We start from the raw sequence: 26,283 nt of genomic DNA, 5'->3' as shown, positions 1-26,283 counted from the left end.
TCGCAATCGCATACAGTGTGAGACACACAAACACACCACTCACTCTTCTCCCGGTCAAGTTTGTGTCCATGGTAACGGTGTTTTGAAGAGCCTCCAGGGGGACTTGCTGAAGCGCCAGCTCTTCCCTCTCCTGTAAAGGGATACTTTGTTGAGACCTGCAGAAGGCACTGACCTGGAAGTAAAGTCCAGGAGCAGCGGGCAGGAAAAAAAATCCTACAAAAAAAAAAAAAAAGAAATCCCACTGAACCGCTCAAACCATTTTAAATTAAGAGGGAAGTCCAGATCCCAAACCTGAATGTCATGGAAAGTTTTAATCGTGCAGTTTTACAGCTAAAGCATAACATTTGCTTTACATTTAATATTATGTAATACCAGTACCAAGGTTCGCCAGTACAGTTACTAGCAGTTAACACCGATATTAAAACATTAAAAGTTGCAAATGCACTTTATTCTTTCAATAGAAAAAAATATGGCATGACTTCAAAAAGCCACTGTGATAATGTATACTAATAACAGGTTACGTCTGATCTGTACATTTCTTTTCTTCAGTTTAAACAATACATAGAAAATGTTAGTTATGTGAAATAACCAAACACCAGCATTTCGGAGAATATCGATGTGCTTATGTTTCTCTTTTTAGGCCTTAAACTGATGACACTGGTGTCAATACTCAAAACAAGATTTTGTATTGGACATATGGGTACTTATTTGTTATTCGCATGAACACGCTTTCGCAATTTACCATGAATTCTTCTCAGAGCCCGAATAAACTCTAAAAATATTAAGTATGTGACATCCAGCAAGTGTTATTTATCATAACAAAATCTTAATTTAACTATTATTTTCAATGCCAAAGTAGTTAAGGGCAGGGATGTCAAACATACAGCCCCGAGGACCAAAACTGCCAATAAATACAACAATACAGTGACAGAAAAATCTTTTTGTTTTTTGGAATTATTCTAGCCTGGAGTGAAAGTATTAGGAAAGTTACATGGTTTTATATGTTTTTTAACAGAATCTTTGAATCATAACATTGAGATATAGTTTTGGAATTTCTAATTTTTCCTCATGCATCTCAGGCTGTTTTTCATCTGTTCTATAAATGGATCACTCATTACATGACAACAAAATTAATAAAAAATAATGCCTTCTGTTGTCTGGCACATTTTTAAGGGATTTGGATGGCGAATGTCTTTCTTAGGTTTATGGTTTCAGCTTTTTAAAAATCTTGGCTACAGCTCTGATGAACAATTTCAGAATGTACTTCTTTATTCTTAGAATTTTTTTCTAAGTGTGTATGAAATGATTTTACTGGTCTTAAGATGAAAATTTGTCTGTATGTGGTCTATGAACTAAAGAAGTTTGACACCGTGGCTTTGAGTTAAATAGAACAGCATGTACATCACAACAATAAATAAACTTGAACGTGTTGTACATGTCAAGAAATATTCTGCGAGATTTAAAGAATCAGACTTTTTAGAATAAAATACTACTTTGTTTTGTGAATCTGATAAGTTTCTCCCCTTAGATCTCTTTTTCTGTTTGGTCTGACTGTTGTAGGATGTCTGCAGTTTCCTGGTTGCACACCTATATTTAAAGCTTACAGGCGTTATTTTTGAAAGAAGGTCATGGGCAAAAAAAAAATCATTACCACTGTCAGGAATGCTTTTTTGTCGCTGTTGCAGCTAAGTTGTAATTTGTAAAAATGTGTGTTGGGTGCATAACAATCAACATAGATTTGCTTGCCAGGATACAGAACAGATCTAGGATAAAACCCTGAAAGAGAACTTTACCAGTGCATCAAACACTTGACTGAAAGACGGGCATATCGGAAGTCAGTGGTGGTCACGCTGGTGCCATCTTGGATCCAGGCAGGGTTCCATTACCAGGCAGGTGAAGTGGATGTGAAGTGAAGTACTGTGTCACTCCTGCTGAACACCCTGAGGATGGAGAAACGCAGGTCAAGTGCAGGAGTCTACCCATCTGACACTGAGACAGCCAATACCCTAAACCAAGTGCCACTCCAAAAGAATATAATTGGGGTTTTCCCCATCTGTTTTATTTTCAAAAATAAAACTCAAGACACTGAAGTTACTCCAGATTACTACACTGTGTTTCACTTGTACTTATTTAGCCAAAATTGAGGTGACTAAAAATAGGGGACAAGAATAATCATTATAAAGACAGTTAACCACTTCATTTGCTGCTTAGCCTCTTTGAGCATTTATTGAAACATTACTTGCATTCTTTTGTACTATTAAAAAAGAAGAAGAAGAAAAATTAGTGGCAAGTGAAAGCTTATTGCCAAACATTTTTACATTCTAGTAATTTCACTATCACTCACATGGGAGTGAGAGAGAGAGAGAGAGAAATAGAGCGATCTCCTCTAGGATGCAAGATGAAAAACAAATGTTGAAGATCAGGAATTCACAGGGTGTTAAACTAACATGAACAGAATATATTTAATGGGAATGAGCATTAATCTTGGCAAGTTATACTAACAAATGAGTAGTTATTCAGTTTAATTCGATTTTATTTATGTAGTATAGCAATAGTGATTGCTATAGTATAGCAGTCTCCAGGTGCTGTAAGCAAAGACTCTACAATAATACAGAGATTAGAGATTCATGTAGATTCAAATTCCAAGTCAATATCTCCCTGTTGGTGAAAAGAGATGAAAAACCATGTACTATCTGGGTTTGCTTAGAAACAAATGGCTGCAAACTAGTGGCACAAAAATGAAACTAAAGCCATTGTCTCAGAGAATCAGTTAGGTCCATAGGTTTTTGGCTAGCAGCAAAAGTTTTGTAATTTTGCCTCTGTAAACCACCTCATTTAACTTTGACTTTAAATGATCATAATTAGATTGAAGTATAGACTTGCAGCTTTAATTCAAGGGGTTTGACAAATGTTATTACAGATGTTTTATATCTGTGCCCCATTTTCATAGGCACAGAATCATTGGACAATTGAGAGCTGTTCCCTCATTGTCCCATGACAAATTAAGCAGATTAAAGATCTGGACTTGGGTCAAACTTGCATTTGGTATTTTTTATTGCATAGTATGAAGTCCCATGAGATACTGTTGCAAGTTTAGGACGCCTTAGAATCATTAGATTTGGGGGGGGGGGGGGACCAAAATAAAACTATCAGAAAGATTGCAAAAACTTTAGTGGTGTCCAAGTCAAGAATCTGTTACATTCTTATAAAACATGGAGGAATTGGCCAGTTCAGCAAAACCAAACATCCCCAAAGACCACAGAAGACTGGATAGAGAAAGCCCAGTCAAGAACACTCAATGAGGGGGGAGTATCATTGTCAAGGTCTGCAATCATGAAATCCCTTCATGAATGTTAAAAATGCAACAAGGTCAAAACCACAACTTACACCGAAGAACAGGAAGGAAAGATTAGACTTTGGACAGATGATGACCAAGATTAGCTGGTACTGAAATAATGGGAAGGAAAAAGGCATCTAGAAGGAAAGAGGCAGCTCATGACTCAATTAATACGACATCATCTGTCAAACATGGTGGAGACAATGTTATGGCATTGGGCATGTATAGCTGCCAGTGGAACTGGGCTATTAGTGTTGGCAGTGTTATTATATTGTGTAGTGGATAATGAACCAAAGCATATTGCAAAAGAGTTTCTCAAGACAAAGAGATGGGATCCTAACCCTATTCTTCGATGGCCAAGGCAGTTACCTCATTTCAACCCAGTAGAACATGCTTTTTAATTATTAAATACAAAACTGAATGGAGAGAGGGCCACAAACCTTGCGGTGGTGTACAGAGGCACATTGCAAAAAGTGGTGTAACTGCCCCAAAAGTTATAGACCTAACTGTATTGCCCAGAGTTGGACTGCATGTGACAAAGAAATTACCCAACTTAGTCACACTGGCCATCAGTGTTCTATAAAGTGCTACTTTTCTAGTACAAAGACTGCATGATGTCCCATTGTGCCTCTGTGGAAACAGAGCTGGTAATTTAGCTAATTCTACTCTAATCATTAACTTCTACTTAAACATTTCTAGTAGTGTGAAAGCAAGCAGTAGACCGTTGCTGATACACTGCTATGCTAAATTTGATAAACAGCAATGGAGACAATATCCTGACCGATAACAGCCTTGCATTTATGTTGCCCTTTTGTCAATTTTGTTCATACAGAAAACACAATATTATAATTGCAATTAAAGCACCTACCTCATATTTGTGTCATACATATAATTATCAATTAATCTAGCATGCATGTCTCTGGAGGAGGATGGAGCACCTGAGGAAACACAGGACCAGAGAGGACATAAAGACTGCACTGATTCAAATCGTGCTGTTGCCTCAAAGCTTCTTTCTTTGAGGCAACAGTGCTAACTGTGACGCCCGTGGAATTTGAATCTGTTATACCAACAATCTTTTGACTAATATGTGACTACTATGCATCATTAAGGAGTAAAAGGTTAAAAAAAAATTCCTGAACACAATGCCAAACAACAAGCTTTTTTATTGTTTCCATCACTTTTCTCAGTCAACACTGGCAGGCATAATTTCTTTTTAGACAACAACAAAATGGTGTGAGTTCTAGAGTGAAGCAAAAAGCAGAAAAATAAATAATACTGTGTACAAAAATACAACCTCACTGTATAAACGCTACACAATACAAAGCAAAAAGACATGGGAGACTCCTTGGCTATCGTCTCCGCCGGCATATGGCACTTATAAAGACCGAAACAGTCAAGCCTAAAATTCTTCCCAAAACATGCAAATGTGAAGTTCTATAAAAACAAATGCATTTATCAAGTGTGTCTCGCTGGTAGGTCTGTAACATAATGTCCCCAGAATATGAATAAGTGAGTACTTTTAGTCTTTGGTCAGCCTGAATGAAATTAGTGCAGAAAAGCACTGAATAAGACAAATACCATCCAGCCACTTAATGCTCTGTATTAAGGAGGATACTCATAGGAAATTACTATCTATAAATGGCAACTGTGCATATGTTAGTGACTGTTATAAAATGTGACTGATTTTCAGTATTGATTCTTTAAAAGGTTGTTACCAACATGTTGAATTTCTGAACTCTCTTGGGCAGCGTTCTAGATATTTCTTTAGGAATAGTTCTCCAGGCTCCTTGAATGACATTCAAAGCTCTACTTTGGACGTTGGCTTCCTTTTGGTCTCTTCTCTGTGGAGATGATCCCCCAGTGCTGCAATTATCTTAAGCTCTATGGAGGCCAAGCCATTACTTAGTGTCTTGTTTTGTGCTTTTCTATCCACGTATACTTTTACTGCATTGGCAGTGAGTTTGGGATCATTGTCACGCTGAAGAATTAAGCTTTTGCCAATCCAATGCTTTCCAGATGGTACATCATGGTGGATTAAAATCAGCTGGTAGTTTTGCACGGTCATAATTCCAATTTTGGCAAAATCCCCAACACCACTGGTTGAAATGCTGCCCAGAACCATGACAGAGCCTCCACTGTGTATTACAGATGCCTGTAGACACTCACTGTGGTTGCTCTCTCCTGACCTGCTCCAAACATATTTTAACTCAAAATGTAACATTTGGATCAACTCCACAAGACCTGTTACTGCTGATTTATAGACTTTTTTTGTGATTTCTTTCCCTGTTTCCCTTCTTTAAGAATGGCTTCTTCATAGCCACCTTCATACTGAGAACATTTATGATGGGGCTTTGCCGAAAGGAGATGGATCAATTGAAAGGCCAGATGCATCTTTCCGGTCTCTGGGTCAAGTCTGTATTGACAAAGAGACCTGACTCAGGTGTTTTTGCTGTTTCTGAAGGACACGACTTCCATATGCTGTTTTAAGGACATAATTCACGACATGCTAAAATAAGCCAGATTTTTGGCTAATAATCCCCTTGTTGGTCCAAAACACTATTTTATGCCAGTAAACTAAGTTATCTTTGGCATTAACTTTTTTGGGGGGATATTCAACTAAAGAAATGGGATCATGCTATTAACAAGGTGCTAAAGTTAAAAATTAAAACTGTCTTTTTGCTAACTTGTCTGTTACGTAGACAACACTGAGTGATTAAAAAATCTGTGTTAAGTAGCTTAAGAAACAAACAAACAAAAAATCCTCTTAAAATTGGACCGGACTGAAAATGAGTGTAAAAACAGCCAATATCCAAAGGAAAACTTTGAAAGCCTGTAAGACAGTCTGGATACTTAGAAGCAAAATATAAAGAAATGAGGAATTTGCACAGCAATGTATATACATGAATGTCAATAGTAAGTTTGTAGATCTTTCACTGTTTAATGGACGCTTACTTGTGCAGCGGACTGTAAACCCTCATCAACAAACATCAGAAAAAAATGAGTTACCATAGAAGGTCAAGCTGCTTCTTGTGAACATAACTATACAAGTGCTTGTACTATACAAGATAAATATTGTTGTTTTCTGTGGCTTTTCAAAGATTTTCATTCTATTATGCCTGAGTACCTGTTAAGAAAGCACAGGATCCCATAAAAATGCAGATAAATGATGATGTGGTTGAAACAGAGCTGTGCTGTAGATGCAGATTCAAAAATGATCAATTTCCATAAGTGTCAAAAGAGATCATGGTCACTCATGCAACAGAAAGTGTGCACAGATCTGGTAAAACTGTCTCGAAATCTCTCGTGCAACGTAAAACAAAGAGTGTCATGCATTTTTTATGAGCAATCAATAATCATTCCTAATCTTTCCACTGACGGAGAAGCAAAACAGCCAATCAAAACATGACAAGGATGACTTGCAGGAAACATGAAACGAAAGCAGATTCTCTGTCTTTGCACTATTTGAAGCCATTCATGACTGAAGCGTAGAAGAGATGTCGGGTAGAGACACTTCACTTTTTACTAAACACTTTGGGAAAAATCAGATGCAAACTCCAGATATGTCATCTCCAACAGCACCAGCCTCTTTCACTGTCCATCATGCATCAGGGGTATGCAAATACAAAAATAAAACATTAGAAAACATCAATAGCAGTTAAATATGAATAAATAAATAAATAAATAAATAAATACATCTCACAAAACACATTCAGCGGTGGGTTTGTTACACATGGCACAGAGCACAACAGCAAAAATAAAAACAGAAGTTTAGAAAATAGAAGAACAGAAGTGAACTTCCATAAATAGCTTCAATATTTTTGGAGCGAAATTACACCACAGACTGTAGAAGAAAGTGTCAGTCCTAAACTCGCCTCGCTTTGGATTCAATGTGGGCTTCTCAGTGACATCTCCATGCTGCAGGCGACACATCCTGATCCTACACTTTGCTACTGTATGCTGGGCTATCAATCAGACAAAGGGCTCCTTTACAAACAGGCCCAGCTAAGATCAACCGGTGACTACTGCCCTGCAGGTGTGTGTGAGCACTCGGAGGTCTTGAAGGTTCAGTCTTTGCTCTCAGTGCGAGTTCGTCTGATCAGTGAAGAGAAGAAGCTTCGACCTTGTGGTGGTCCCATTAGCATGGGAGCTTGGTTCTTGTGAACGATCTCAATCTGGTATAAGAAAAGAGAGAGCTGAGATTTAGCTCAGAAAGGAAATGTGTTTTAAGCTGTCTGTTAACATCTTCACATAGCATTTTTCAGTAGCATTATGAAATCACTCAGTGCTTACTATACAGTAGACTATAAAGGGAGTTTTCCCAATGCTGCCTGGCTTATAGGGAGCATTCACTCTTTAATCCACGATGAAAAAAACTGATGTCTTGTCAATTTGTCTTGCTGCTTTGCCAAGTGTTGTAAGCCATATTCACCCACTCTTATTATTTGTTTACTCCAGCACGCCTGCTATGTACAGTGCTGTGAAAAAGTATTTGTTCCCTTCCTTATTTCTTAGTTTTTTGCATATGTGTCATAATTGCATCGCTCACACTATCAAACTAATTTTAACATTTGACAAAATCAACCCAAGTAAACACAAAACTGTGTTTGTAAAATGATGACTTCATTTATTAACCAAAAAAATACTAACCACACCCAGGCCCTATGATATTCTGAATCAAGAAATGACTTAAATAGAACCTGCGTATAATATAAGTGCAGTTGGCTAAAGATAAAACACAAAACAGATGAAAAAGAAACTCTTTAGGATCAGTCAGTCTGAAAAGGTTTAGACTCCTTTGTAAACCTATGAAAAAACAATTAAAGTACAAAATTTCTGTTCTCCTTGACTTTTTCCAAAGTCATCCAGCGGACCAGACTGAAGTCTTTGATGGGCCGATTCTGGCCCACGTGCCTCATGTTTGACACCCCTGATTTAGATTTAAACCACTGAAATATATATGCCAGACGTGACTGTAAGCTAAAATACTGACACATAACACTTAACACATAATATAGTCTACTTATCTTTTGATTTAAGCACAAATTTGAAATTTGAATTTGAAAAATTTGAATTTGAAAAATTTGAAATTTGAAAATTTGAATTTTCTTTCTGTATTAATTATTTTTGTTATTATTGTATTTAATTGTTTTAGTGCACAATCCATGTCACACATGTTTTTGAAACAGCTCCTGATACTGTGAAACTATGTTTTTTTTGTTTGGTCTGTTTTTTGGGGGGTTTTTTGTACGACATTTCTTGTTTTCAGATAAACATAATTCGATAATTTTACAGCAGCTATACTTCATATATATATTGATGTGATGCCACAATCAACAACAATAAACACAAACACAACAAAAACAATGGTATTTAAACTATTATTTAGTTTTCACAGCTCATTTACAGAAGACTTTTACCTATAAAATGAAAGTGCCTCCATAATCAACAAATGACTTTTTTGAATTATGTTTACCTTTCTTTTAAATCTCAGAAGGTTATCCCCATGAAATAATAAGGTCTCTATCCACTGTTCATTATACCCAGCACTTTATCCCCACAGAAGCAAATTCAGCAATGCATTAACAATTAAAAAAAAAATCCTCCATATGGATGTTGCATCCAAATGGGTTCTTGTCAAGTGGCTTATGAATGCATATTTGAACGTCCTGACTACAACAAACTTTGAGAATCCCTGGGGTTAGTGACTCCGATAACATATTATTGTGGATTACTGTAAAGACTGAATTTTATATTATCTGACAATATCCTGTTTGCCTGCAATGATGCAATTTCTTTTAGGAGTTGCAACTGTAGATCGATGGAACCCCAAATATCAACCATCAAGGGTTGTCATATTAAGCACATCATTATAGAGTTGCACTAAGAGTCTAAACGCAGTAATGGGGAGGGGAAATGCTACCATCTGCATTCAAAGGACCACATTCACTTCAAAGGAAAGATGCCATTTATTGTGCTTGCACTCTGACGCTGGAGCAATTACTTAGCTTTTGTGGGCTTTCTGCCATCATTAAACATGATTGAAGTTAATGTTTATCAAGTACTTTGCCATAAACATGATAGTCTTTACAGACTGCAATGATCGGGGACCATTCTTAATTTCGTTGTTCTCATGACAATGACAATAAAGTTTCTGATTCTGATTCTGATTCTGATTCTGACAAGACAGTGGCCAAAAAAGAAAAAAAGATCTAAAGTGATACCTGAAATAAATTTGGATGGTAATCAAGCTCTGTTTCTTTAAAATGCAGGATTAAGTATTTATGTGGTTCAAGGGCCCATGGAACAATATGGCTTTTAGACAGAAAATAAAATAATTTGCTCAAATGAAGCATGGATGTAATGAGCTATCAGGTCACAATTAATCATCCAAATTAAGAAAACCGAGGGGGGATTTTACTTAGACCCTAATGAAGGTGCATTGTACCAGAATCAAATTTGGAAATATGGTGCCAGTTATTTTAGATCTACTCATCAGAGTGACACATGCTGCATTTAGCTTAAAATCTTAAATGGTTATGGTGTTAAACATGGTATGCATGCAGAGACTGATATGCATTTGCATAGCTGCTGTTGTTAATAATTAGTGGAACAACATCCAATTTGAAGTGTGATGTTTTTGTAGGCATTTAACGTGTTAAGTGATTCAGATGCAGTTCAGACATACAGAATGAAAAACTTTCCTTGGAAATCATTGCAGCACAATTATGTATCGTCAGAGCCCAACTTTGCTCTGTGTAGTTGTGCCAGCAGATACAAGAGCACTTGCAGGCCACTTGTTTTGTCATGGCTGGGCGATCTATATGTAAATCTCGGCAGCACTTCATCTGCAGTGGTGTTCTAATTAAAGCTAAACACAACCGTAATCAACGCAAACTCAGGAGTTTCCTTTTGAAAAACGAGCAACTTGGACAGAGAGAAAACACTTATCGAGGTACACGTTTGCGATCTAGACGATGAGCAAATTAGAAGAAATAAGACTTGAATCATTAAGAATTTGTTATCATAAATTAATGCACTAGAATATAAAGCAGCAACAGCTGAACTGTTATATTAATCTTAATATTAAAGCATATATATTTGATATTTTTTTAAACATGTATCAGCTTTTGGTTTGTTTGTCAGAAAGCTATATATAAGATATATATAAATCTTTTAAAGTTTGTATCTGTCTTGTGTGAAACTTGTATGAAAAGCATACAAGAGTGAAAACAGATATAAGATCCCTTGAAAAATTCTATAATAAAACTTGTATGTGTTGGATACTTACTAAAACAATATATGAAAGTAATGAGAAAGTGGCCACTTTCAGGAGTAAATCATATAAGTTTTTACTATTTCTTTTCCATATGGGAGAAGTCATTGAAAGAAGATTTAATCAGTCACTAAGGTGGGTCGCATTAATGACTCCTGGACATCTTAACATCTTAGACCATAATGTCTATAAACCAATACCTTCTTATGAATATGCAGATGCATAGACAAGGGATAAGTTTTCTGTTTTGGTTTTATAATGCAGTTGCAATAGAGCAGGCTTTGTTAGCATACAGTTAAATAGCTGATGTGGTTTCAAAACCATTGTTTTTCACCTAACAAGCATTTAACTTTTCACTTTTGTTTTTTATCTTCATGATGCCCGTGTGGGGCATTTTCATAGTAGAACTCAAGATCTCCCACACAACAGTAACTATGTGTTTCCTCAGAGGTTCCTCAAACAGTCTGATGTTACTCTTTAAGCTCAGAATAAAAAACAAACAAAGAACTTTTTGAAAACTTGAATTTACAGAATGAGTCATGGATGCTCATTGCCACATGTTGGAAAAATTCTCAAGCATCAATATGACTGTCAGACTGCAGATTCCATATGTAAAACGTATTAATATTTTTTCATTTGCAAATCTTTTTTTTGTAAATGGAGATTACAAAATACTTTGCTCGATTCTTCTTTCACTGCCCTTACAATTTACTTTATATTGGCATATAACTGTCTTTAGTTTGGATGAACCATTTGTGGAAATGCAGTTCAACTTACAGTGCACGGAGTCTGCATCCAAGGTTCACCATCAATCTGCATTGGAAGGGATTTACTGGTTCTGTAAGTGAAGAACGAGAAAACATGCTGTAACAAATCTTCACAATAAAACCAAATAAAAGCATTCTGCACCAGGATGCTTAAAAATCATCACCTTAATTTATACTCGTAGCATTTTTATGCTTTTTCTTATATGCCATAGCATTTGCTACCATAATAAACTAAAAACAATATAATAATTGGAAGAAACAGGCACAAAACATTGTTAAAGACTGACCTGATAGTCACAGAGGAGCACTGTGCCAAGCGTCGTCCAGCGCTCTTCAGGCCAGTGTAGATCTGACCCATCTCCATGGCTCCTTCGAGTCCCACAACCTCCAAGAGCTGGTCAGACAGGTCTGAGACAAAAGCAAACAAAAGCAACAAAGCAAAGAAAAAACACTTTTTTAACCATGCAAAGTCCAGCCAAGTTTTGTCCTCATTATGTTATAGTATCACTGCTGCTTTTGAATGTAGCTACCATTCACATGAGAGGTAAACAATGCAAAAAACTCGTACTAGGAGTGAGAAGACACATGAAACAAAGTACAAAAGCGAGGAGGGGAAGAGGAAAGTGAGAAGGAGGTGAGGAAGAATAAAAGAACATGACATGTGATGTTCCTCACTTCAGAGTTTGCCTTCTGTTGCTGAAATATTTAATATTCACTGTTTAAAAAAAAAGATAGAAAAAAGGCAACAAGCTACAAACAAAACAGCTATTAATTAGATTGCACCGGCAATGCAAAGCAATCTTGTGATAATATAATTATTAATTTCTCTTCTGTTTTTCAGTTATGAGCATTGATTTTGCCCCTGCTGGAAGCCCAGTGTCACGCAGGGCCCATCTGTTTCGGAGGCCCGCTCTGCCTCCGACTCTCCATCAACTCATCCCTCCACAAATTAAGAAGCTGCTGCCTCGCTGTTGGTAGTATACAGACACTAATTGAAACTAAGACCCATTTTTAGGCACTCGGTGTGTGTGAGCGTGTTAGCCCCGCAATGCCGTGTGTACGTGAGTCGTGTTGGTTTCCTGAAGGAGTGTCGTGGGCAATGTTGCTGTTGCGGTGAGATGTTGTTGCCGCCGCCGAGCTGTGGTGTCCAGCTGTCACCATGGTGATGGACATGCGTCTGCCCCTATCTCAACGCTGGACTTTGAGTGCAGCACTTTACAGGGTCGGAGTGGAAGAGTGTGTACACATACAATCCAAAGCAGGTTGACCTCCCTGACACTGAGCTTTAAAGTTGCTCCCCCCGTCACGTGACTTCTCACGTTGATGTGAACGGCTCATGCAGGCCCATGGTGACATATATGATGGACAGCATCACCAAAGCGATAGGGATTCCTGTTTGCCCCGAGCTACAAAGATCTATTATACTTTAGAGCTCTTAGCTTGGGAAAGAATGCAAAGGCTGTAGCTGTGCTGGTTTAAGAAGGGCAGGAGGACCCTGTGCAGCCAACACACACACACACACACACACTAAAACACACTCACAGACACAAATTTGCTTTTAGTTACAACTTTTACAATGTCTCAAAGAATTAAAGACCAACCCTGATGAAAAAAACGAGCCTATTATTTTGTGAATTCTTGTAAATCGTGTTGCTGCAGTGACATACAGTCCTGTATATCACTCATTTCTTTATAATTTGTTTTGTTTTTAGAGCTTTCAGGCCTTCTTGTGTGTAAAATAGAGGACAAAAGGAGAAGTAGCACTCCAACTATCTACAGGTGAACAGCATCTGAAAGCCAATAAAGACCTGATATAGGCCTTCAGTTTATCTATCTGCTCTTCACTGACTCCCCATTAGAAATGAGATGAATCCAAATGTATGGAGGAGGTAAGATGAGAGGTACAATAGTGAATGTCTACAGCCATCTGTAAAACACAGCCGAGGGCGTGTCCTAGTAAAATGTAAAGAAATGCGATGTGGCTCAAATCTTTTGCACGGTACTCTAGAAGAGTAGTGTGGTTAGAGCTGAGCTACATTTCTGATGTTGTACAACATCTGTCTCCCATATAAGTACTTTTATTTAAAGGTCCAAATAAGTTTCCAAAATTACATTTTCTAAGTTTATTTACTCTAAAGTCAGCTACACCAGAGTATATCAAGTATATTTAATTTAAAAGTAAAGATGCTGATGCAGTATATTAAGGTTGTGACAAATCATTAATGTTAGTTATGTATCAAGTTGTATATTGTTCACCCGCAATATACAACTTGACATACTGTAACTTAAGTTTATTTTCTTTTCTGAAAATGAGTTTACCGACTTTCTTACACTCCAGTGCCTTGCAGTGTACACTTATTTGCATTGATGCTGATACCTTGCCTGGATCTACAGTCCAAAGAAATTAAAATATGTCCATTGGCACAACTAAACAGAATAATGAAACTGTTTAAAACTCAACACACCCGTACCCTTACAAATTAAATTGTATTGTATTTCCTGATAGGAGCATTCGGTCTCATTTTTACAAAAGCCTGAAATGAACCTTCAGGTAAAAATTGTTCTTTCAAATTAAGAGTTGAAAAAAATAGTTTTCAAAATGATAAAAAAAATTACAGAAGCTATCCTCTGTCTCAGAATTGTAAGGAAATTGATTCTGATCAGAATCTTTTCTAATCTGTCCATGTTCCACCTCTCCATGAAATGTCATGAAATATGGCAAAATAGTACAAAAGCACTAGTCTTGGAGGAGAAATGGCCTTCAGGCAAAACTTAAAATTAGACATATTTTCATCTCTTTCTAAGAAATGAGGACACACGACTTCAATAAGGGTCTTAATGGACTGAAATCATATTTTATCTCGAGTGGGTTTTTTTTTTGTGAATTTCCATTTTTCTTTTCTTGAATCACCATCAATTATTCCATTTACGGGAAGTTCAAATGATTCACCTGGATCTACAATACAAAGCACACTCGCCTAAATATAGTAAAAAACCAACATGTTCTCAGAGATAAACTGGGAGAAAAACTGAATCACCTAACCGATTAGAAAGGCCAATTTATAAAAAGTCATGATAAGCAGTCTATGGCCAAATATAAACCAAATCATCTTATTTATCTAATCTCGAATCAATGTCCCTTACGTAGGTCAAGAAATCAGGATTTCAAATTGATAAACACTACAAGTGATAGTGAATGAAACAATGATATGAACCAGTGTCCGTATGGGACATGAAAAAGCAGCACACTGCGACTTTAATCTTAGCCACATCTTCCCATCAGAGAGAGAGAATAGAAACAACGTCCTTGTCACTGTCACACAACTACCTGTCCAGGCCAGTGGCTGCACTGACACATGTGGAGCGACAGGGTGAGAGCAGAGGAATAAAAGACAGACAGTGACGGAGCAGAGCAGGACCAGCAGCCGATCTGCTGAAAGTAAAACTAAAGAGGAATGGCGGAACAAGGAGGGAGGGCATGTGGAGGCCGATCCTCCAATGAAAGCTTCATGGGGCTTGTCACGGGGGATCAGTCCCAAGCATCAACCCCTCCACCCACACATGAAGCCCCTATTCTAAATAATTCACTCTGCAGCCATTCCCTTCCACCTGAGGGGCTTGTCTCCTGGCGTCACCAGCGGGACGATTTAACAGCTCCCGAAAGGTCAGGGTTTTTTTTTTTTTCATCCCCTAGCCACCCACCAGCCCACCCATCCACACACAGATGCAACTACACATACAACTTGACAAAAAATGATCTCTGCCAACAGTCATGTGCGTCACCCTCTGCCCCTCTGGGCTAATGCACTCCTGTGTGTTTACCTCTAAATACGCTGTTCTCTTGATCTAACAAGTTTGGCTGCTCACCTTGAGGGCACCTTCCACAAGGGCATCTATTCTAAGATATACAGTACAGGTGGACAACACAAACACACCCACCCGCATCAATACACAGGCTCAAATGGGTATGGACACACATAAACAAAGGGAAATACTCCACACTCACACTAAGTGCCTTTCCAGGTTTAGACTGTGGCCTCTATTTTTTTTTTAAATACAAACACAGAAGTGATTGATTTTTTTTCAGGGATAAATGGAGTGTTCATCATAGCAAAGCTGGGCTTTGCATTGATCAAATGTGTCCCTCACAGTGCACATGTGCCACATGGTTCCTTTTTATTATGATTTTGCATTGGTTTAACCTGAAGTCTACTGAAATCCTTAAACCTCGGTTTTTCTAACTGTCAGCAGGGGGTCGTCCAAAAAAAGAAGTCTGGTTGTATGGAAGTCAGTGAGAAAACTGCCATCGGTGAACATGTCCATGATAATCTTATGGTCCTGGTTGCAAATTAGAAGTCTTATTAAATACAACACTGCATTTCTTTTCTAAATGATGGTCATGTTTGATATCCAAGATGACACAGCAGAGTATGTTACAGGGCAAGCCTACTGACGGAAATGCTCAGCTCGAAGCATCAAAAAGGTGATGTTAATGTACTGGAGAATGACTTTTTTATGGGTTATTTATTGTCGGACTGAGTTGTGTTTCCTTGTCTACTTCCTCACTGTCTCTCACTTGTTTTCTCAGTTTTTTAAACAACATAAAACAGATTCATTTTGCACAATAAATGCTGTGACTGTGAAAAAGAGTCCAATTTAAAATGTGCCACCTTTAACCATCTTTAAAGGCAAAACAGCACCAAAGGAAACAGAAAATTGAATCACAACTAAAAGGAATGAATGTTCCATAGTGTGCTTCACAGAGGGCTTTTTATTTTCCAGAAATTGTGCTATGGCCAGTGAAGTCTCATAAGGGATCACTGGCAGCCATGTCTGGAGATCTTTGCTGGCTCGTCATGTCTCAAAGCCAGACACTGATTGTAACATCCACTTCATCCCCAGGTACAAACACACCATCTCAGCAGGAAACCTAAAAAACATACTGTGCATCACCTGAACAGGCACAGTTAGACATGATAGAAATAAAATACAAAAGCCAAGTAAATCCAGAATTCACGGCTGTGAGTCTACAAAAGAATTTAGAAAGACTCAACAGCAATTATTAGTAATAAAATTATTTCAATAAAGAACAGATTAGCTGTCATTCAAGCTATGTTATAAACATGGATAAAATTGGGGCATATTGATATGAAAGCTTAACAAAAAGTAAAACTAAATTGTATTCCCTTTCAACAGGACTACAATAACTGAAAACACTTGTGCAGTGATGATATATTAAGCCACATATATATAGTTCTTACTATGTATTTGAAGGAAAAATTATATTGTCTGTAATTTTTCACTGCAGTACTAGAATATTCTGCTTTCTGGATATTTTCTACCCTTTGCTATTAACTCCCTAAAGCGGCTCACACAATTTCACCAGTTTCCACAGAGCAGCTGACTCATTGTGTTTCGTTCATTCATATATTCCCATTGATGGGCTTCCTTTTGACGTAAATGGATTCAGGGGTATGCCCAACACCCCACTCAGTCAGCTCCTATTAACAGAGCCTGTCCACTGGTGCCCACACAGACCATTAATACACAAGTGACAGTTCCAAACTGTGACATGATTGTACCTCTTCTTTGCAAACAAAACCTGCTGGCTGTGATTCACCTTGTCATCAGTGAAATATTAATGTGCTCAGGAAAAGTTTGGCCCAAAGTTTAGTCTTTGATCTGTCTGATAGGAGCAAGGACACAGACTGTTAGTGTCTGATGTGGGCTTCAGGGAGAAGAACCTCCTACACTGTCAAAGCTGTTTAACTTGCACTATTATTGTTTAACAGAGCAAACCAACCATGGTATGTAGCATGCAGAGGTTTGACTGCTGTTGATGACTCACCAATTACGTTACAACATGCCGACAGATTTAGCCAGAAATGTTCAGCTATTGAAAAAATAGTGGGCGTAACCACTCCCAAATAGTGTGTTATAGTAATCACATTACATTTTTCAGTCAGTTATTTTGTTACTCGTGTTACTTCATACATCTTCTTCATATATCTGGACACAAGGTTGACAACAAAAACCCTCCAAAACTGTCAGCTGATTTAAGTTTGTGTGCAGGAGGAGGAAAATGCTGGAGTGGTCTACAGCTTTGAGGAATAGGGATATGAACCTTACTTTTATTTTGACTGAATGAAAGGACGAATGCAAATACGAAATGCTTCACAGACAGACACAGCCACATTATTCTGTTAACACTACGTTGGCACTCTGGAAGCATGTGCACAGAAAACATGCTAACACAAAGATTATGAAAACCCCCAGAGTGATGCTAAAGCTGAGTGTGTGCAGACCCCAGCCCAGCAGCTAGAGCCTGAACTTTAGAGCCGGAATATATACTACACCAAAGTGGCCACTTACCAAAAAATCAATAGGCTACAACATGCTCCTTCAAGCTATGTTGCTAAATGTGGCTTTGTAGCCACATAGCCAAGTATAACACAGGTTATTGAAGCATTTTATTTAGCAATAACACATTTTCTCTGTGAGTTTAGATTTGTAATGTAATTAAGCTTTCTAACCACAATGATTTCAGCATTTATGTAAACAACCGTAAAACTCGGGTGTCAGAGCTACCTTGAACCGCAAACATGAGTTCTTTGGGGTCGAGCACAGGTGTCCTTTTGTCTTGACCCTTCTTTCCTCCCTTGCGGTAGCCCCTCCTCTTCTTGCTTTCACCCCAAAGGTTGGAGCCACCATGCATGCTGGGAATGTTGAGAATGGCAATGCCTTCCAAGGAAATACTGCTAAGGTCCAGAGTAACACCATCACACTTTTAAAAGAACACAGAAAGAGAAGGACAGATACAATCCGTTTCATCACAAGCTTTGTACTACAGTTTGATACTGAAATAATCTATAAGATGATGAACCCTAAACAGTGTTTTTCCCCAATGTCTAAACCAGAATATATTGCTTTGTCTAAGTAAGACGAACCTTTGATTCTTAACCAGTTCTCACCCCAGAGTGTCAATGCTGCTGTTGTGCCATAACGTGACACGGCTCTTAAAAATATTAGTAAGCACAGGGAGGTCATCTTTGAAAGAGAAGGTAAGATATAAATTTTTCAATCCATGAACTGGAAGTCCACTTTGTGTAGTTCTGTTTTCAGTTACTGTTCAGCAAAGTATAAAAACTACTTTATTAGAAAAATAGAGTTGAAATAAGCTCAATTACAACCCAGATGTTCAAATATTACTCTTATAACCTAAAATCAAATCTTTATTTCTAAAGTGTTCTTAAGGTAAGACAAGTTTTAGTTTCTGCTTACTCTCCACTATTTGGTTTAATTTAGGCACATAGCTAATATATGCTTAATCTTATTAAGTAGAGATCTAGGAATCAGAATTTTAGAAAGATGGGAGAGAACCAGAGCAGCTGGTTGTTTTAACTTTAAAACACAAGTACACTTTGTACTAACTGCTTGACCCATCCTGCACTCATTTTAATTATGCTTAAAAGAGCCCAGCATGAAGGGGCAAGTGTCCTTATAGTTATTCTGTGTTAACCCAGAAATATTGTATTATATATTACTCTAAATGGTGCATTTTATGACTCAGGGATGTCTCATCATCTCCCTACCTGTCCTTCTTCAGTAATGTAAGCACTACTCAGCCCTAATTAATGAAGACCTCTGCACTGTGTGGATAGCTCTGAGAAGAGGGAAGATGAATTGTATAGACACCATCTTCATTATCACTCAATATCACACACAGCAGGGTCGTGTAGGGCTAATTACCTGTGTGTTACACTAAGGTTATGTGAGAAGTGGGTGGGGAGGTGCACAGATAGCCTTCACACATCCACACTTTGTCTGGGTGAATCTGAAACTAGTATACATTAGTGCTATTTATGGAGCAGCAGAAGACGAGAATATCTTAAATGACATCAATATTCTTACCTGACTGCTAGTGAAATACCCTTAATAATAAAGAATACATGATTGCTTCGTATCTAAGAGCTGAGATAAAGAAGAATAAGTTACAAAGCAACAAATTTCAAAATATATGCTTTTGCTTTTGTTTCTTTTCTTGGAAAAGTCTCCAAAAACAAAATACATGGTTTGAGTTACCTCAACCTCCAGAAAGTCGTGGAGCTTCTTACATGTGGCCGAAAAGGTCTCCGACGTGCCGAACTCAAAGTACCACAGCTTATTCTTTGTTCTGAAAAAAACAAAACAACAGGAACTGCAAAGGGACCGAGAAAAAAGGAAACATGGAAGTGTTTTCCCCACATCAAAATCTGAAGCTTGTGCTCTCTGTCTTTAGTCTCCTATACTGGATTATATAAAAAAATAGAAGACCACTCCATAAAGGTGGATTTGTGCTTGAATCGTGTTTGAAAAAGAATCTTTTAATCTACACAGGAAATGTACTTTTACCATTTACAGCTTGCTAAAACCACACAGCCATTAATCCAAAAGAAGTATAATGTGTTTCATTAATCACTGAATTCAAAGCTAGTTAAGGAGGCATCTGAGGGAGCACTTCGGGTGGCTGTGCCCAACATTAAGGAGCAGGGAGGGGCATAAGAGGGTAATCTACCTGCCCTGGCAATTAACAGAGGACTAGGGTGCTGCTCCCCAGGCTTCCTACAGTGTACACTCCAGTCCCTAAGGCTGATGATCAATGACCTTGCAGGGGTGAGTCACCATCTGTCCAAACACTGCTATACTGTATTGTATTTTCTCTCAGGTACACAAATAAAATAAAACTGTAATTGTAATTTGATTTTCATTAATAAAGTAACATTAATATGTGCATCTTTGTGTAAAACAGGTGAAAGTAAAACTGCATGTCAAGGATAATTTGAATACTGCATTATTTATTTTATTTCTTTAATAATTTAAACCCCTGAACAAGAAGAATTCATCAACTTTGCTTTAAACAAGACTTGAAAGAACTATTACTGATCACTAGCTCGGTTTCATGCAATTAGAGGAGGCTGGATCTTTGAACTTATTTTCTTTAAGCCAAACTTGTTAGATCAGGTCAGCAGCTTCACAATGACTGTATTTATGGGGCAATGTGGATGGAGTAAAAGAAGCGGTTATTTTAAGACAGTCATGGAAAACTTGTAAAACACTGCACTGCTAATGTGAGTGTGATACTAATAAAAATAACTGCTTAACAGGTTATGACACTGTGAAACAAATACAGTGAATTAGGTCATAGATTTTTTACATTCAGCTCTGTTTACTGCTTTACAATAAGTCAACACTAACTTTTTTCACCATGCTATGAGGTAAATTACTCAACATGTTTCTTCTCAACTTTCTCTTTTTTTTTGGCAAATAACCAAACCTCCTGCTGGCGACTTCAGTGAAAAGTACTTCAGTGCAGTAGATGGTGGGATGGTGGAGAAAAAATGGTCATTGCAAGCAATTCAATAAAAACATCAAACCTCTCATTAATCACAGTGATTTGTGCCGAGCAAATACCAGAGTAATGTTTCATATTAACAATTCAAGAGAAAATATTTTTTACATTTCTTCACTCTTTCCTCATCAAAAAGAAGTTTATTGGATATTGAAGAACACGTGAGACAGCTTTTGATGTTTCTAACGGGACATCGTTTATCTCAAAGATTCAAGGAAAGAAAAAAAACTACAACAATGCTGACAAGCAGAACTGAATACAGTAACAAATGTTACTCTCCTAGCTGGGATCAAAGCACTACAAGAGGAACGTATTAGTATAAGCATAGCAACAATCACTGAATTATTGATTTCCTCATTAGGACTTTTGTCAGGACCATTTAGCCACTTTATAAATGAGCTTTCATTAGAGTACTAGCAAGGTACACTTGATTTATAATGTGCAACATGGTCAATAGCAGAGGGAAGAAAGCAGAGGAAGGTGGTAAGAGGTATAAGGACGACCAGGGCCATGCTGGGAGAATTTACATAACACATTCCTACGTCTCCTCCACCACCACCACACCACCATTGTCATCATGAGTCTGTAAACTGGCCAGCCGAGAGGGAAAGCCCAGGAGAACACATAAACAAAATCTGTGCAAATTTGCAAATAAACAAATGAAGGTGGCTACTCTGAAAAGCGTAATCAAATCTTGTGGTTAATGCAGAGAATGGACCCAGATACACTACATGCAATGTTTTGGACCTTCCATTCTTACTGCTGTTGTACTGAAACTGGTTTTGCTGTGTGTATATATATATATATATATATATATATATATATATATATATATATATATATATATATATATATATATATATATATATATATATTAGGGGTGCAACGATATTCGTATCGATATTGAACCGTTCGATACAGTGCTTTCGGTTCGGTACGCATATGTATCGAACAATACAACATTTGTAATTTATTTTATCAACTTTCCTTCTGACGATGCTGTCTGTGTTGAGCGCTCAGTGAATCTGCGTTCGACTACTCCGCCTAGGCTGCACTGTCGAGCGCAGATCCACTGAGCGCTCAACACAGACAGCATAGTCAGAAGGAAGAGCGCAGGGCAAGCTAGCAAGACAGAAGTTAAGCTCTCCTTGCAAGATGGACCTCCCCCACTCTCATTCAGATCTGGCGTTTGGAATTATTTTGGTTTTCATGTGACGTATGACCCTGAAGGTAAGCGAGTCATGGACTAAAGTAAAACAGTATGTTGGATGTGCCACGCAATGCTTAATTACATGGGTGGGAACTAGTGTGTTAGCGCAGTTAGCTCGTTAACGTGTTGGCCGTCTAGCCCCATGCACGGGGCGATCGGCGGTAGCTCGTTAACGGAGATTTGCCGTGTTGTGGCGTTAAGGTCATTTCAACGAGATTAACCTGAAAGCACTAGTGGGAACACAACGAATATGACTGCACATTTACGCCGACATCATCCTAGTGCAAAGACAAAAACAACAAGCATGCTACTAACTTTAGCCGAGTCATTTAGACAGCTGTTAGCACATGATTCTCCTTTTTTCAGACGGGCTACCCTGCCCGTCGGGCTATTGTAGGAAGGAAAAATATATGTCAATGCTTTTGCATTCTTTCAGAAATGTAGCTGGGTAATTATGTCATTGGCATCGGTGAGCCACTGTCAATATGTGACATATTGAAATCGCGTTTGAATTTGCGCTTGTTTTTTTGCTTTCACTTTGCAATCGTGCGAACTGTGTATAGAGAGCGACAGCACTGATCTGTGAGTGATGATAATTTGTGCACCAATTCCTCTGACATCGTCTTATTAATCGTTAGCTTACTATGCAAACATGACAAGTGAAATCTCCCGCAGCTTAAACATGTGAGAGGTTGATCGCGCAGAGAATCGCTGAGCTTATGTGAGTCCGTGTGTAAAAGTAGCAGTATATATATTTTAGTTCTGCTGAGCCAAATAAGACAGGTCGGGGTGAAGAAGTGACAGCCAAAGAAAAGCTTACCACAAAACGGAGAAGTTATGACAAATGAGACTATAAGGCAAAAAGAAAGTGCAGCTTTATGGTTTCATGGACAAAAGAATTTCTGTGGCTGCAATATGACGAGCTAAATAACCAGGGCTGCACATAAGTGGTCCGCAGGTGCGCATTCGCTGTCAAAATAAAAAACGCGCACAAGGGTTAGGGTTAAATTTAAAAACTGTACTTTTGAGTTAAAATATATATTTATAATTTTAATAAATGACAAATTAAAAAGGCATGAACATTTTTTTTGTATCGAAAAAATATCGAACCGTGAAACCAAAGTATCGAACCGAACCGTGAATTTTGTGTATCGTTTCACCCCTAATATATATATATATATATATATATATATATATATATATATATATATATATATATATATATATATATATATATATAACACAGCAAAACCAGAGCGAGAGACAGATGTAGCTGAAGGCATATTTAGGCATATTTAGAAGTAATGCAAATTAAGAGTTTTGAAGACAACAACTGCATTCACTGACAAAATGAGAGTTAACAGACACAGATTGTGTCAAAGTGCCATAAACTTAGCTGGAGATTTTCTATAAATGTATATTTTTAACTGGAGATATAACCTTGCACTTATTCCAAAATGTGCAAATGTAGAACATATGGAGGCATGACGAAAACGGTGAGAAAACAAAGTGGAATAACAAATACAACTGTTACATTTTGCAATCAGCATCTTAGCTGTCAAACACAGGATTGTTCCTCACATCACTCCTCATTTAAATTCACCAGCTTGGTTGTGACATAGTAACACAGGGAAGTGTTGCATATGAATATTGTGACATAAAGGAATAAAACCCAAAGTTTAAAACTAACCAAATAAATAAACTTTGTTTAATATTCAATGTGAACACATCGTAATGAGAAGATGCACCAAGAAACCAAAATCTGCTTTCTGGGGACAATTACTAAGTAATGAAACAGAAGTTGTAACAAGTTTCTAACTCCAGAGGGATCAGCGTAAAATCTGATGAATCACTGTGATTGTGTTAATTGTTTCAGGGTTAAGAAAGTGCTTTCAGAGTGCTTTGTATCCTACTCCTTATCATAACTATTAGTTACTTGTAGCTAACTTGTACCCCACACAGTAAGACAGCCAGAAACAAACAAACATGATATCTTTGGTTCATTTTTGACAGATAAAAAAATGGATAATTTTTTTTAGGGGGAGGGGCAAAATTAGTAGTAGTATAAAAGCACAGAAACTGAAATATGCATTGGGGGGGGGGGGCTATCGTGGCTCAAAGAGTTGGCAGTTCGTCTTGTAACCGGAAGGTTGCCGGTTTGAGCCCCGGCTCAGACAGTCTCGGTCGTTGTGTCCTTGGGCAAGACACTTCAGCCTACCGCCTACTGGTGATGGCCAGAGGGGCCGATGGCGCGATATGGCAGCCTCGCCTCTGTCAGTCTGCCCCTGGGCAGCTGTGGCTACAACTGTAGCTGCCTCCACCAGTGTGTGAATGTAAGAGTGAATGAATAGTGGAATAATGCAATCCATTATTATTGTACAGTTTCGTCGTGAGCAAAATGTTGAGGAAACAGTATCTCATGTTCCTTCTGGTATTATGGCCTATGACGAAATATGGATATGGACTTCTATGGCAGTTTAAAAAAGTAAATAAGGTGAGTAGGAGATGGAAAAAACAAATGATAACATTAGCATAACAAAAGGTACTGCTGCATAACCTAAAGTAACTGAAAGTTGATTAACTTATATAAGATAATATAGCTGGAAAGCAGACCACGTGAGTCCTATTCGGGGGTAATTTTTAATCTTCAGTTACACAAATACTGGGATTTTCCATAGATGATCATTCTGGAACATATCGTGTGTATAACGGATCACATCCCAAGAGTATTGTATCATGAGTATGATGAAAGGGAAAATATTTCTTGGTTTTCATAGCAAGTGACCCCGAAAAACTACAGTCAAATGCAGTTAAGCAAAACACACTAATAAGAGATACAGCAAGAGACAACATCTGACCGCCCTGTCGATGCCCACCACTTAACCTAACAAGCTCATTGGGGCAACAAATCACCTCATGTCCCTGGTCATTAGATAATTAGGAGAATCTCATTGGCTACATCGTCCTGTCATTTGTTATCTGCTACCCGATGCCAAACGCTGGATTCATCTGACAGACTGACTATGAGGAGTATCTTCAATAGAGAGACCAGAGTAGGGAGACCATTTGAATAAGACGATGCTTGTAAGGAGGATTATGTTAAGTGTAATAAAAGCAAACATAAAGTACCCATTTACTTAAATGTTGGCTGATGTTATGCTGTCGAACCCTTGCAGTCATCTTTGAAGTAAATTATATTGCTGGTGAGAGCAATTTGCATTTTAAGGATGAAAAAAACCCCCAAACATCAGCAATAATAACATCTGCAGCAGGTTTGCAGTTCTCCGAGTAGCTGCAGCACCTCTGTTGTGATTGTAGCTGCAGTGTATCAATGCAAAATGCACTGCAGTAATAACTTTAGCGGTGTACATGTCAGATCAGCTGTAGTACGTACAGCTGGCAGGCCAAAAGAAAACAGTGGCTCAGGTTTCCAGAGTGACTGAAGTGTGGTTTATTTGCACAGACAAATCACAAAACCAAACTGAAAGAGGGAGGGAAAACACAAACTGTGTGACTAAGAGGAAAAAAGAAAAGAGCTTTAGAAAAACATTACAAGCTAAAAGGGAAAAAAAAGGGGAAAAAAAGGAGAAAGCAACAAAACAGCCTGAATCTGAACAATGTTTATAAAACTGCCGCTGCTTGGTTACAAATAAAGGATGTCATAGGTGATGAGCTTCAGTGTAGCATTGCTGTCCTGAGGCCACAGCACCTTTAGATGCACTTTTGACTGGCCACACTGAACATGAAGCTCATGGTCATTGATTTTTTTTTTGCCCCCCCTCTGACACTTAATCTAACCCACAATGATCTACGACCTTATTTTCACACTAATTTCTTCTTGATCAGAGGTGATAAATATCACATTGACATAACCAACTCTTTGTGCATTGCATCAATGCACTGTTTTGTTTAACATGACACTGCCTGGAGTGCTCCAACTCCGAATGGCAGTTTGAGAAATGACCCATGGTGCAGCTTCTTGCCTTCAGAGATGTAGCAAGCAGCTTGAAAAAGGTATTCTGCTGCACTGCAATGGATTCAAGGGTGTGTGTGTGTTTTTCTTAACAAAAAACAAGTGATAAAACTGATGTATAAAATCTTGCATTGCTGTGAGTGAAATGATAAGCCAGACATCCTAAATCTCTTTGGTTAACACAGAAAATAGTTACGCAAGCAGAGCTGCGCGCTTCACCATTTCAGTGGCCACATGAATATGAAACAATAAAGCTATGTTGTTGCAGCTGTACACATGATGTGGTTCTACTCCTGTACTTAACTTATCAATGAATGCTGACAATTGTAAACTGA

At 38.0% G+C, this 26,283-nt stretch overlaps 1 protein-coding gene across 1 annotated transcript in view; it reads right to left on the bottom strand.

The window, feature by feature from the left end:
- Positions 1–4,516: 4,516 nt before the first annotated feature.
- The window catches only part of dgkb (diacylglycerol kinase, beta), a 96,455-nt gene continuing 74,688 nt past the window's right edge, over positions 4,517–26,283 (bottom strand). Inside the window, exons 22-26 of the mRNA XM_080895866.1 lie at positions 19,460–19,550; positions 17,966–18,161; positions 11,665–11,785; positions 11,388–11,448; positions 4,517–7,509 (exon numbers count right to left, since the gene is read on the bottom strand). Of these exons, the coding sequence (XP_080751992.1) occupies positions 7,402–7,509; positions 11,388–11,448; positions 11,665–11,785; positions 17,966–18,161; positions 19,460–19,550 (577 nt within the window). The 3' untranslated portion in view covers positions 4,517–7,401. The remainder of the gene's footprint in view (positions 7,510–11,387; positions 11,449–11,664; positions 11,786–17,965; positions 18,162–19,459; positions 19,551–26,283) is intronic.

Source organism: Rhamphochromis sp. 'chilingali', assembly GCF_963969265.1.
Source record: "Rhamphochromis sp. 'chilingali' genome assembly, chromosome: 11".
Lineage (NCBI taxonomy): Eukaryota > Metazoa > Chordata > Actinopteri > Cichliformes > Cichlidae > Rhamphochromis > Rhamphochromis sp. 'chilingali'.
This window is presented reverse-complemented; position numbering and strand designations above follow the sequence as displayed.